This window comes from Rhinopithecus roxellana, chromosome 4 (assembly GCF_007565055.1).
Source record: "Rhinopithecus roxellana isolate Shanxi Qingling chromosome 4, ASM756505v1, whole genome shotgun sequence".
Classification (NCBI taxonomy): Eukaryota; Metazoa; Chordata; class Mammalia; order Primates; family Cercopithecidae; genus Rhinopithecus; species Rhinopithecus roxellana.
The window spans coordinates 36,834,024-36,847,778 of record NC_044552.1 but is presented as its reverse complement, the minus strand read 5'-3'; the positions used below and the strand labels follow the sequence as shown (position 1 = coordinate 36,847,778).

The 13,755-nt window shown below is 51.0% G+C and overlaps 1 protein-coding gene across 1 annotated transcript; it reads right to left on the bottom strand.

Moving 5' to 3' along the window:
- Positions 1-453: 453 nt before the first annotated feature.
- CNPY3 (canopy FGF signaling regulator 3) lies at positions 454-12,246 on the bottom strand. Its single transcript, XM_010369683.2, has 6 exons — positions 11,658-12,246; positions 6,056-6,179; positions 4,349-4,445; positions 1,902-2,024; positions 1,534-1,651; positions 454-1,172 (listed from the first exon to the last, which is right to left on the bottom strand). The coding sequence occupies exons 1-6, from the start codon at positions 11,803-11,805 to the stop codon at positions 949-951; spliced, it is 834 nt and encodes a 277-aa protein (XP_010367985.1). The 5' UTR covers positions 11,806-12,246; the 3' UTR covers positions 454-948.
- Between the last annotated feature and the right edge of the window lie 1,509 nt (positions 12,247-13,755).

The window sequence follows — 13,755 nt, the reverse complement described above, 5'->3', positions numbered from 1 at the left end:
ACATGGTGTGACCAGGTAGTGTTGGGAGCCTGGTGTCCTCTCAATTGCACTCCAGGTACGACAGCTAGGAACATCAGAGTGATCAAGTGTGGTCATCAGAGAACAAGGTTCAAAACCAACAGGCAGGGCCAGGTGGAAGTAGAAGCAGGGGCGGGAGCTGGCCGGGCAAACACTGCACTTTACACAACAAATGGGAGGCCCTGGGAAGAGAAGCAGTAGGACAGAGGGAGGGAAGAAGGGCAACCAGGCGCCCAGGACACAACGGAGCAGCGTAAGGTCAGCGCACTGCCCTGGGCCTCATCCTATGCCCAAGCCTCCCCTCACCCCAAGACAACCCTGGGCCTTCCCTGCACTTGCTGCTCCCGAGAGTGGGTGGGTTTAGCCTCCCACTCCTCAGTCCGACGGGCTGGAAGTCAAGGGGCAGGAAAGAACACGAGGCTCCAGGGCACCTCCGAGGGCTGTAGAGGACTCAGAAATCAGAATCAGAACATTTTTACTCTTTGGGCCCTGGGGAGGGCCAGGCAGAGTGCAAGGTGTCCACAGGAGGGATGAGCAGACAGTAGCCATGGGGGGCTGCTGTCTCAGTTCCCTGTGGGGGAGGATTGAGGTGAGGTGAGCTTGGGCTCCGGAAGGGCTCCAGTCCTGGTGCCCGGTTCTGACACCTGCCCCTCCTGAGTTCATACTGGAGTCCTTGCAGTCCCGAAACCACAAAGCCTGCCTGAACCCCGGGTCAGGAGAGAAACATATGGGGACGGGAAAGGCCGGCGTAGGCTACCCATGGCGGCTCCTGAGTTCTTCCTGGGGCTTGTGTCTTTCCTTGGAAGAAGACGGCACAGCCAAGACAAGGAGGGCCTGAAGCCTGCGGGGCCATCCTGGCCTGCCAGAGCCATGCCCCCGACTCCTCAGCTTCAAAATCAGAGGTCTCAGCACAGAGGACGCTGGGTGGGCTCAGAGCTCATCAGGGGGGCTGTGTGTTAGAGGGGATGCCTTCTGGATGCCCTCATCCTCCTCGGGGCTGAGGTCTCCCTCAAGGCCACCCAGCTCCTTCCTTTGTTTGCTGCTGCTACTCCTGCCGCCTGCTGCCTTGGCCCTGCTGCTCTTCTTCTTGGACTTCTTCCCTCCCAGGGAAGCTGTGTCTCCCTTCTTGCCGGACCACTGCTCTGCCAGGCAACCTAGGGTGTGGAGGAGAGAGACTCTCAACAGAAGTGCCTCAGGGCTGGGGTGCTGGATGAGGAGCAATGAGCAGGGAGCCGTAGGAGTAGCAACTGGGACTGTGCTTCACATCAGCATCCCTGCCTCCTGCCTCTCGCTGTGGCCACCAGGCCCCTCTGGGGGCATCTGACTTGTCTGCTCATCATTCTGCACCTGGTTTCAGTGACTCTTATTTCCACCATGTCTTGCCAAGCAAGCCTTCCGAGGGCAGAGATCCTACAATGCCCTCTGGTGCCCTCTGTTTCTCCTCCTACCCACCGCCCCTGAGGGAGAGCAAACAAATCATCCAGAGCGAACCTGCCCTTCCTTTCCCAAACTCACTGGTGTCTTTTCCCTTCAGCACGTGGTTGGCGCAGAGGAATTCAGTCAGGTCTTCCTCCTGGTGGTTCCTGTACCAGTCCTCGATCACTTCCTCAAACTCTTCCACCAGCACGTCGCACTGTTAATCATAACACCTCATGTTGGCAAAGCCCCAGCACCTTACTCACTCCTAGAGGAGCTCAGCTAAGCCTCGCAACCCACTGCAAGGTAGGCAGTGGCAGTGGTTCACCTAAGGAAACTGAGGCCAGAGAGGTGAAATGACCTGACCAAAGCCACCCTGGCCTGGGTGGCCTTCCTCAGAGCAGACCCAATCCCCACCGGCCCCTCACTGGGCACAGCAACCCTTCCAAGGGCTGAAGGGCCTGTACCTGCTTCTTGAGGTCAGCCACCTCTGCAGAAGTCTCGTTCCACAGCTCATAGGGGATGTCCATCACCACCTTGACCCCTTTGTGTACCAGGTTGTGTAATGTCTCAAAGGTCTCTGACATGCCCTGGAAGAAGCGACCAGACATGGGAGGTGGAGCTCCCTTCTTTCCCCACTACCCTCCTGTCCCAGTGGTGCCTACGAACTCAGCTGTGAGATCAATGCCCAATGCCCTCTAAGGATCCTCATCCTTTTTTTTTTTTTTTTTTTTTTGAGAAGGAGTCTCACTCTGTCACCCAGGTTGGAGTGTCTCAGCTCACTGCAACCTCTGCCTCCCAGGTTCAAGCGATTTTCCTGCCTCAGCCTCCACGCCTAGCTAATTTTTGTAGAGATGAGGTTTTGTCGTGTTGGTCTCGAACTCCTGGCCTCAAGTGTTCCACTCGCCTCAGCCTCCCAAAGTGCTGGGATTACAGATGTGAGCCACTGCACCTGGCCTCATCCTTGACCTGACCTTCCTCTCCCCTCTTTTAGGCCTGCTTCCCACAACCCCTGCACATATACCCCTTGACCTGCCTCTGGACACCTCATCCTTTCAAAAAGACCTGTGGCTGCCCTCAGGCCTTTTGGCTTTATGCATGCTTTTCCAGGAAATAGGTTTGTCTTAGCTTTTTCCCCTCACTATGGCTGGACACACTCCCACAGATCCAGACCTGCTGTTCCATTCTTCCTGGGTTGTGTCTTTTCTCAATGGGAAAAAGGCACAGCCAAGGCACGTAGACCCTTTATTCTGTGAAAACTATCTCTGTTAGCTACCTAGGTCTTATCCAAAAATAAAACATACTATCCATTTCCTCTATTTTCCCAGAGATAACTCATACAAATACCAACATCTAAATATATCCTCCCCCCAGCCTCTTTTTACACAAACAGTGGTGTAGCATACACACTATTTTGCACTTGCCCTTTTTACTTATACCTTGAAGGGGTGGGCATGGTGGCTCATGCCTGTAATCCCAGCACTTTGAGAGGCCAAGGTGGGCTGATCACCTGAGGTCAAGAGTTTGAGACCTGCCCGGCCAGCACGGTGAAATCCCGTCTCTACTAAAAATACAAAAATTAGCTGGGCGTGGTGGTGGGTAGTACCCAACGACTCAGGAGGCTGCGGTGGGAGAATCGCTTGAATCTGGAAGGTGGAGGCTGCAATGAGCTGAGATCCTGCACTCCAGGTTGGGCAACAGAGTAATACTGTCTCCAAAACAAATAAAAACCTTGAAGATCAATTTAATTCAGTTCCTAAAGAGCCTCCCCATTCTTTGTTTCCAGCCGCATACTAGTTCACCAAACGGCCAGATCAACGTATTTAATCCCCTATTGGTGGAGTTAGATTGTTTCTCACTTTTGGCTATGAAAAATAATACTTAAACACTTTTTATTAAAGCAAACACAGATTTATTACTGAGTAGACTGCAAAATTCATACAAATTTTTGCTGCTTGAGACTATACCCTTAGGTATCCCAGGAGTTTATGAATGGTATCCTTTGCTAGAAAGAAACTTAGGTAGAAAAATGTGGGTGGCTGGCCGGGCGCGGTGGCTCAAGCCTGTAATCCCAGCACTTTGGAGGCCGAGACGGGCGCATCACGAGGTCAGGAGATCGAGACCATCCTGGCTAATACGGTGAAACCCCGCCTCTACTAAAAAATACAAAAACTAGCTGGGCGTGGTGGCCGGCGCCTGTAGTCCCAGCTACTCGGGAGGCTGAGGCAGGAGAATGGCGTGAACCCGGGAGGCGGAGCTTGCAGTGAGCTGAGATCCGGCCACTGTACTCCAGCCTGGGTGACAGCGAGACTCCGTCTCAAAAAAAAAAAAAAAGAAAAGAAAAGAAAAAAAAGAAAAATGTGGGTGGCAACTATCTTACCCTGTGCCAGGCACTGAAGATGTAGAGAGGAAGCAGTATGGGTCTTGTTGTAAGCAGCTCATTCTCCAGAGAGAGAAGCACTCGTGCACATACTGAGTACATGGGATGTCACACAGGCACCCCAGTGGGGTTGTGGGAGGTGCTGTGTGGGCCCCGAGATGGGACTGGGCAGTCACTCACCCCAGGTGTCCTCTGATACCGCGCCTAAACCTCCACCTTTCTGCACATCCTGGATCTTGCTAAGTTCTCCCTCTCTAGTGTCTTTAGGTTCCCATGAGGGCAGCAACTGTGGAGCATTTCTGCCTGTGTCTGAGATTGAAGCAGGACCCTCATGGACAGGCCTAGACCCTCATGCATGTGCCTGAAAAGTCAGGCCACTCAGGAGGGGAGGAGGGCAAACGGCAATCAAAGAATGGGAAGAGGCAAGGAGGGAAGCTCCCGGTGGTGATCTTCAAATCACACTCACACCAGCAGACACACTAAGATACATGCAGCCTGGCCCCAGAGCAGAGGAAGGACAATCCCAAATCCAACCTTGGCAAATCGGTTGCTGCCGGTCCTCTCCTTGTGCAGGCTATAATCCAGGAGCCTCTTGCAAATGGTCTCAGTGACTTCGATTAACCGCAAGTCCCTGCCAAGATAGCAGGACGAGAGGAACTGAGTTCCCCTCCTAGCCCCAGTGGGTTAGTGGTCTGTCCCTCCAGCCCTGTGCCCCAACACCTGCACATCTCACCAACGGGAAGTGAGTCAGAGCTGGAAGGAAGATAGGTCATCTGGTCTGGGGGATCTGAAATGCTGGAATACAGACCAGAGAGACAAAATTTTAACAGCTCTAAGGGAAGGATTTTTTTTTTTTTTTTTTTTTTTTTTTTTTTTTTTTTTGAGGCGGAGTCTCGCTCTGTCGCCTGGACTGGAGTGCAGTGGCCAGATCTCAGCTCACTGCAAGCTCCGCCTCCCGGGTTTACGCCATTCTCCTGCCTCAGCCTCCCGAGTAGCTGGGACTACAGGCGCCCGCCACTTCGCCCGGCTAGTTTTTGTATTTTTAGTAGAGACGGGGTTTCACCGTGTTGGCCAGGATGGTCTCGATCTCCTGACCTCGTGATCCGCCCGTCTCGGCCTCCCAAAGTGCTGGGATTACAGGCTTGAGCCACCGCGCCCAGCCTAGGAAGGAATTTTTTATAAAGCTAAATGATTCAATATTTAGATTTTTTGATAAAGCAAAATATATTAAATTTTGATGGTAAAATATTCTCTTTGAAGGGATGATCACAGCTGACAGAATTGGTTTTTTTTTTTTTTTTTTTGAGACAGTCTCGCTCTGTCGCCCAGGCTAGAGTGCAGTGGCCGGATCTCAGCTCACTGCAAGCTCCGCCTCCCGGGTTTACACCATTCTCCTGCCTCAGCCTCCCGAGTAGCTGGGACTACAGGCGCCCGCCACCTCACCCGGCTAGTTTTTTGTATTTTTTTAGTAGAGACGGGGTTTCACCATGTTAGCCAGGATGGTCTCGATCTCCTGACCTCGTGATCCACCCGCCTCGGCCCCCCAAAGTGCTGGGATTACAGGCTTGAGCCACCGCGCCCGGCCCCTGAATTGGGTTTTTAAAAAATATATTTATACTTGGCAAAAAAAAAGTTGATAATCCCATTACTAACGTTTTTAAAAAATTGCACTGCGGCCGGGTGTGGTGGCTCCCACCTGTAATCCCAGCACTTTGGGAGGCCGAGGCAGGCGGATCATCTGAGGTCGAGTTCGAGACCAGCCTGACCAACATGGTGAAACTACATCTCTACTAAAAAAATACAGAAAATTAGCTGGGTGTGGTGGCACATGCCAGTAATCTCAGCTACTTGGGAGGCTGAGGCAGGAAAATCTCTTGAACCTGGGGGGCAGAGGTTGTGGTGAGCCAAGATCATGCCATTGCACTCCAGCCTGGGCAACAAGAGTGAAACTCTATCTCAAAAAAAAACTTGAAATGGTCTGTGAAATCCAAGCGTCTGAGAATCAATGATATAGTCCAACAGTCTTGCTTTTAGAGATGAGAAATCTGCTGAAGCATAAAGAAGTTAAGAGATTTTTGCAGGTCATCCAATTAGTTGGGGACAAAACCAGTGGGCAAACTCAGGTATTGGTTACAACTGATGCCCCTGTAGGGGGTTTGCCTAGTTAGGAGAAGGGAACTCCAAGCCCCTGAAGCCTCTAGCAGCAATGCAGGCCAGGCCAGTGAGTCCCCATTCACTTACGACTTGGTGTATTTGACTCCAGAGGCCTTCTGGTCCAGGATGCCATAGCCCGTGCCAATCACCTCCTTCGTCTTGCCGGTTTCCTCAAAGGCTGACTTCAGCTCCACAGCAACATATTTACACACTGGGGGAGGGAGGTAGCACAGCCCACTGAGTGCACATGAGTCTAATGGGAGGCCAGCTCCCAGCAAAACAGATCCAGGTGCGCATCCTTTCCTAGACTGGAGGACCAAAATCAACACTCAAGGCAGGGAAGGAGTTAGAACCTGTGGAGGCTAAAGCAACTCCATCTTGGATGCTAATATGCCATGTTGACTTCTGATTAACCCCAGTTCTAGGAATGCCTCTAGGATTTCTATTTTATCTACTGTGTCTTGTGTCAGAGCATGTACTTACTACAAATCCTGCCCTTAAGCAATTGTTCTTCGTATCCCTTTTTTTTCAAGATAGAGTTTTGCTCTTGTTGCCCAGGCTAGAGTACAATGGTGAGATCTCAGCTCCTGGGTTCAAGTGATTCTCCTGCCTCAGCCTCCCAAGTAGCTGGGATTACAAGCATGCACCATCATGCCCGGCTAATTTTGTACTTTTAGTAGAGACAGGGTTTCATCTTGTTGGGTAGGCTGGTCTCGAACTCCTGACCTCAAGCGATCCACCCACCTCGGCCTTGCAAACTGCTGGGATTACAGGCATGAGCCACCATACCAGGGCCTATCATTTTACTTTCTAAAATTGCATACATACAGAAAAGCTGAAAGAACACAATGAATACCTTCCACTTGTATTCAACAGTTGTTAATAGTTTGCCACATTCTGTCTCCAATATATAATATCTCAACAATATATACATTATTTTTGCTACACCATCTTGAGAGTAAGTGGCAAAAATGACCTTTTGCCGTAAATATATCATCATGTATCTCCTGAAAGCAAGGACCTTCTCCTACATAACCAAAGAACAATTATGACACTTGGAAAATTAACAATTCCAACGTCACCCAGTAGTTCATATTCAGATTTCCTTAACTGCCCCCAAAACGTCTTTTATAGTTGTTATATTACTTGATTTCATATGTGTTCCAACATCAGCTCTCTATTTCTACCAAGTTAATTTGCTCCATGCCCTCCAGAGAGCTCTTGTTCCTACTGTCTCCGCACATTTATTTTCTCATTTCCTCTTACCCTTCCTCAAACAGGTATTAGGCAACTCCTATGTGTCAGCCTGGGGATACAGAGATGAAAACAAGGTCCCCTCCCTTCCAGATACTCAGTCTAATGGAACAGATAAAGGTGTAGACAAATAACTAAGGAGTGCTACAGTGCTACCACCGAGAGTGTGAAGTGCCTGAAGCCCTAGGAAAATATTTAATGCCTTCTAAGGGCTTCTCTGCCGATCGTGCCCACCTCACATTATAAGCCTCTCCCCCAGGAAGCCATTCTGCACTAATGCCAATTGCTCTAGATTTCACTCTGGGACTCTGCAGGATCCATCCCTAAGGACCCTTGGTCATTTCATGTGTCTCTCCACAAAGACCACAAGGGTCCCCAAAATGTGCATTATGTATTAGATTTTTTTCTGTATTTCCTTAGCCTATGACTTGATATATGTTGGATGCTTGATAAATCTTGTTGATAGCGACCGTCTTCTGATGCCTCTGAATGGAATACCAGTCTGCAGGCTAAATGCCATCAGCAGTTTTAACACTGACAACACAGTCTGGTAGAATACCAATTTACCACAAGAATAAATACATCCCCTGGAGGCCTGCTTGGTGAAATTCATCGATGGCTTGGAGAATTTGCAACACATAAAAATTCCAAGTAATAAGCTGGTGATCTTCAAGTCTGCAATGAATTGGGGATGTCCCACCTCCCCAGCTCTCCATCCAGGACCGTCTGAGCTCCCTCCCCTCTTCTGTCCCGTACTCTGCACAGGCGCATCATTTTTCTGGCACCACTTGTCCCTCCTCCCACGCCCTCCCCAGGAGTGGGGAAAAGGGAGGTTTGGAACATCCTTTCTCTCTTATACCCATCAAACACAACTTTGCTTTCCAGCTCTTCCAAACATTACCTCTTTAAGACCTCCTCTGGGGATCCCACCCAGAATCAGACTCGGAGGAGACTCATGGCACAGACCCCAGACCCTCACTGACATCCACCCACTCTTTTTTTCCGGGCAGGTTCTCCTTCCTCTGTGCCGAGGCCTGTTCTACTCAGGCTACTGAGCCAGGAGGCAGGCTTGGTGGGCTAGACACAGTCAGCATTTAATAACAAAGGTGTAATAATAATAAATACAAACAAATACAATATTAAGATGAACCTAATGGTTGAAGTTTGCCAAGCCATCATGTAACTGCAAATCCCTTTTCAATTAATCTTCACCAGTTACTAAATGAGGTTAGGCTAGAATGATCTCTAAGATCTTGGGCATCTCTATGCTTCTGTGAGTCTGTGAACGTTGCCTAAGGAGAATAAATGTGAGCTTCTTAGGTTATCAGAATAATAAGAGGGACAGCATGGGCTCTTTGATATCAGAATAAGACAGAATACAGGCCGAGTGTGGTGGCTCATGCCTGTAATCCCAGCACTTTGGAAGGTTGAGGCGGGAGGATCACCTGAGGTCAGGAGTTCAAGACCAACCTGGCCAACATGGTGAAACTCCATCTCTACAAAAATACAAAAATTATCCAGGCATGGCCGGGTGTGGTGGCTCACGCCTATAATCCCAGCACTTTGGGAGGCTGAGACGGGCAGATCACAAGATCAGGAGATCGAGACCATCCTGGCTAACATGGTGAAACCCCATCTCTACTAAAAATACAAAAAAATTAGCTGGGCGTGGTGGTGGGCGCCTGTAGTCCCAGCTACTGTAGTCCCAGCTGAGGCAGGAGAATAGCCTGAACTCAGGAGGCGGAGCTTGCAGTGAGCCGACCACTGCACTCCAGCCTGGGCAACAGAGCGAGACTCTTTTCACTGCACTCCAGCCTGGGCCACAGAGCGAGACTCCGTCTCAAAAAAAAAAAAAAAAAATTACCCGGGCATGATGGCAGGTGCCTGTAATCCCAGCTACTCGGGAGGTTGAGGGAGGAGAATCGCTTGAATCCTGGAGGCAAAGGTTGCAGTGAGCCTAGGTTGCACCACTGCACTCCAGCCTGGGCAACAGAGCAAGACTCCGTCTCAAAAATAATAATAATTCCAGCCTGGGCAACAGAGCAAGACTCCGTCTCAAAAATAATAATAATAATAATAATAATAATAATAATAATAAGAAGAAGAAGAAGAAGAAGAAGAAGAAGAAGAAGAAGAAGAAGAAGAAGAAGAAGACAGAAAACAAAGAAAAGAGGAAGTGAAACCCTGAAAAGCTATCAGCAGGGCTAGGCGCGGTGACTCAAGCCTGTAATTCCAGCACTTTGGGAGGCTGAGGTGGACGGATCACCCGAGGTCAGGAATTCGAGACCAGCCTGGCCAACACGGTGAAAATCCGTCTCTACCAAAAATAGCCGGGAGTGGTGGCACACATCTGTAGTCCCACCTACTCGGGAGGCTGAGGTAGAAGAATCCTTGAACCCGGAGACAGAGGTTGCAGTGAGCCAAGGTCGCACCACTGCACTCCAGACTGGGCAACAGAGGAAGACTCCATCTCAAAAAAAAAAAAAAGGCCGGGCGCAGTGGCTCACACCTGTAATCCCAGCACTTTGGAGCCGAGGTGGGCGGATCACGAGGTCAGGAGATCGAGATCATCCTGGCTAACATGGTGAAACCCCGTCTCTACCAGAAAAAAAACCCCAAAAAATTAGCCAGGCATTGTGGCAGGTGCCTGTAGTCCCAGCTACTCAGCAGGAGAATGGAGTGAACTCAGGAGGCGGAGGTTGCAGTGAGTCCAGATCGCATCACTGCACTCCAGCCTGGGCGACAGATCAAGACTCCGTCTCAAAAAACAAAAAAGGCCGGGTGCGGTGGCTAATGCCTGTAATCCCAAAACGTTGGGAGGCCGAGGCGGGCGGATCACCGGAGGATCTGGTGAGCCGAGATCGCGCCATTGCACACCAGCCTGGGCAACAAGAGTGAAACTCATCCCCCCAGCTACACACAAAAAAAGGTTATCAGGACTAGAGGAAAAGCGAAAGGGCGGCCAGAAGCTGAAGCTCACGCCTGTAAGCCCAGCACTTTGGGAGCCCAAGGCGGGCTGATCACTTGAGGTCAGGAGTTCGAGACCAGCCAATATGGTGAAACCTCATCTCTACTAAAAATACAAAAATTAGCCGCGCATGGTGGCATGCGCCTGTAATCCCAGCTACTCAGGAGGCTGAGACAGGAAAATCGTTTGAACCTGGGAGGCAGAGGTCGCAGTGAGCCGAGATCACACCACTGCATTCCAGCCTGGGAAACATAGCAATACGCCGTCTCACAAGAAAAAAAAAAAAGAAAAGAAAAAAGAAAGAAAGAAAAGAAAGAGGGAAGGCACAGGCTTGAACTCATACTCGGTGCCCCACCAGTGAAATCGGCTTATCTCTAAAGCATCGCCTTTTAATCTCTCTAATGGAAGGATTATGTGTCCCAAACTTACCCCAAACCCACTTTCCAGTGTTTAGGGAACATCTGGCCTGATGTAGGCTTTCAATTCAGATGAGAGATTCACAGCCAACTTTCTGGGGGCCCTAGGGTTACGGGGATGGGAAGGCAGGCATGACTGTAGGGTCTGCGGAGAAAACTGATGGACGCAGGGGAGGAAAAAGAAATAGGTCCTTTATAGCTGGCTCGCTGGTAGCTCCCTCTCTCTCTGTAGTTCCTCAACGCCTACGTCCTTGGGACTCACCTTTTCTCCATACTCCTAAAATCTTCTTTCAAGTTCCCCATAGGCTCTACTTTTCCCCCAAAGGACCCCTCAGACCCAGATCCTCCTCCTCACACCCCCACAGTACTCCACTTAATCTTCTGTATTCTCAAAACATTTATTGAGTGCCTACCGGATACTGTGTGAATGCGTTATCTAAGACAAAGTCCCTGCCTTCGAGGAGCTGTTAGTGGGTGCAACAGACAACTACACAGATTGGGTTGCAGTGAGGGCACAAACGGGAAAGTCTTAGGTTCTTTTCCCCTAAGACGAGTCATCTGGAGCTTTTCAGTTCCTCAAACTCGTTCTTGGCTTCTCAGCCGGCAGGCCTCTGCCTCTGTAGTTTCCTCTGAGTGAGCCCCTCTGTTTCCACTTCTCTTCACCAGGCTAACTCCTAATGCCTCTTCGTGCTTCCTGTATGAAGCCTTCTCTGACTCCCCTCTGCACACAGCCTTCACCCACCCCCTCCCCCACTCCAGGCTAGACCAGATGCTCCTCCCTCGGCCCCTGAAAGGAAGCTCTGTACCTACCTCCCCTATCATGGCATCTCCTACTCTGAATTATCATTGCTTGTTTCTACCAATGTGTGAACTCCAGGGGTACCGGGACCAGACCTCTCGTCCGCCGCGGCGTTCCAGCGCACAGTATATTCAACGAACTAAGAGACCCTGCAGAGCTCGGAACCTTGCAGCCCCCGATGCTGCTCCGCAAGGGCCGCCTCTGGAGCCCGCCCCTCCGGCAGGATACGCCCCACGGGCCCCGCCTCCTCACCTTCGCATTTGCTGGGCAGACGAACCCAGTCGTTCTCCTCAGCTCCGGCCTGGCTCGGGCCCAGCTCCGGGGCAGGCACCAGCAGAAGCAGCAGCAGCAAGGGAAGAAGCAGAAGACAGCGGGACGCGGGCTGAGGCAACAACTCCATGGCCCAGCTGGGCCCGACCCCAACGAACCGGGCGGCACCTCCTCCCTCGGCGCGCGCGGAGCAGCTTCCCCGCGCCGCTTCCGGGGCTGCACACGTGCCTCCGCGTAACCACGACAACAGCGAGCCTCCCGCCCGCCCTCCTCTCGCAGCCGCAGCCAGCCTTCAAAGCAGACCAAAGCTCGCGGACGGCGCAGCCAATAGACTTTCTGGGGTTTGCCCCCTAACGAATGGGAGGACTACCTTTTTACGGCCTTGGCCAGTAAGAGAGCAGATGGTGCCCTCAGCGACCTATGGCAACGTCCTTTCCCACCCCCTGACGGAGGCTCTGGGAGAGGATGCAGGACCAGGACCCGGGGAGAAGAAGCCTGTGTCTGGGCCTGAGTGGGACGCATTCAGGCGCGCAGGTGCTGGAAGATGTGGGGAAGGCCGGCTTCGCGGCTTTCTCCGCCTCCTCGAACGTCACTTCCCTCCTGGGTTTCTAATGCCGCAAGTCCTTACTGAACACCTGTTTTTAAATGTTATTATTATTGGTGTTGTGGTTGTTATAGCAAGGCACTCTTGTAGGCGCTTAGCGTGGGAGCAGGACGACTCAGACTGTCCCCAGCCTTCAAGATTTGTCCTAGTGAGAACTAGAACAAATGACTTCCTCTCTGAGCCTGTTTCTATTTGTATGACACAGTGATTCTCCTAGCTGCTGTGTGAGCTTGCCTGTTGTTGGGAAGCTCAAATAGGTTAATAGAATTACAACTTATCGAGCAGACTATAAAAAGTTCAGGCATTAATTTTCTTTTTGTATGTAATCCCAGCCCCTTTTACTGCCCTATTATTTATTTCTTGATTCTGCCCTCTCAGAAGGCAGGAATTTGGCCGATTAACGATTGTCTCTCCCTTCCGCTTCCTCAGCAACAACAGGGTGCCTGGCACAGGGAGATACTCAGTAAATCTCCCATCGGCTGTGTCATTAAGAGGAACTCTTAATGGCTCACGCCTGTAATTCCAGCACTTTGGAAGGCCCAGGCGGGAGGATCACTTGAGCCCAGGAGTTGGAGACCAGTCTGGGCAACAGAGTGAGACCCTGTCTCAAAAAAGAAGAAGAAAAAAAAGCCCAGGTGCCGTGGCTTACGTCTGTAATCCCAGCACATTGGGAGGCCAAGATGGGAGAACTGCTTGAGGCCTGGAGTTCGAGACCAGCCTGGTCAACACAGCGAGACCCCATCACAAAAATAAATAAATAAATCAAAATAAAAAAGAGGAGGCCGGGCTCGGTGGCTCATGCCTATAATTCCAGTACTATGGGAGGCCAAGGCAGGCGGATCACGAGGTCAGGAGTTCAAGACCACCCTGGCCAAGATGCTGAAACCCCCTCCCTACTAAAGATACAAAAAATTAGCCGGGCGTGGTGGCGCCCACCTATAATCCCAGCTACTCAGGAGGCGGAGGCAAAAGAATTACTTGAACCTGGGAGGTGGAGGTTGCAGTGAGCCACGATCATGCCATTGTACTCCAGCCTGGGCGACAGGGTGAGACTGTCTCAAAAATAATAAAGGCCGGGCATGGTGGTTCATGCCTGTAATCCCAGCACTTAGGGAGGCCAAGGCAGGTGGATCACAAGGTCAGGAATTGGAGACCAGCCTGGCCTATATGGTGAAACCCTCTCTCTACTAAAAATATAAAAAAATTAGCTGTGTTGGTGGGCACCTGTAGTCCCAGTTACTTGGGAGGCTGAGGTGGGAGAATCGCTTGAACCCTGGAGGCGGAGGTTGCAGTGAGCTGAGATCACGCCACTGCACTCCAGTCCAGTGACAGAGCGAGACTCCATCCCAAAAAATAAAAATAGGCCAGGCGCGGTGGCTCATGCCTGTAATCCCAGCACTTGGGAGGCCGAGGCAGGCGGATCATGAGGTGAGATCAAGACCATCCTGGCTAACACGGTGAAACCCCGTCTCTACT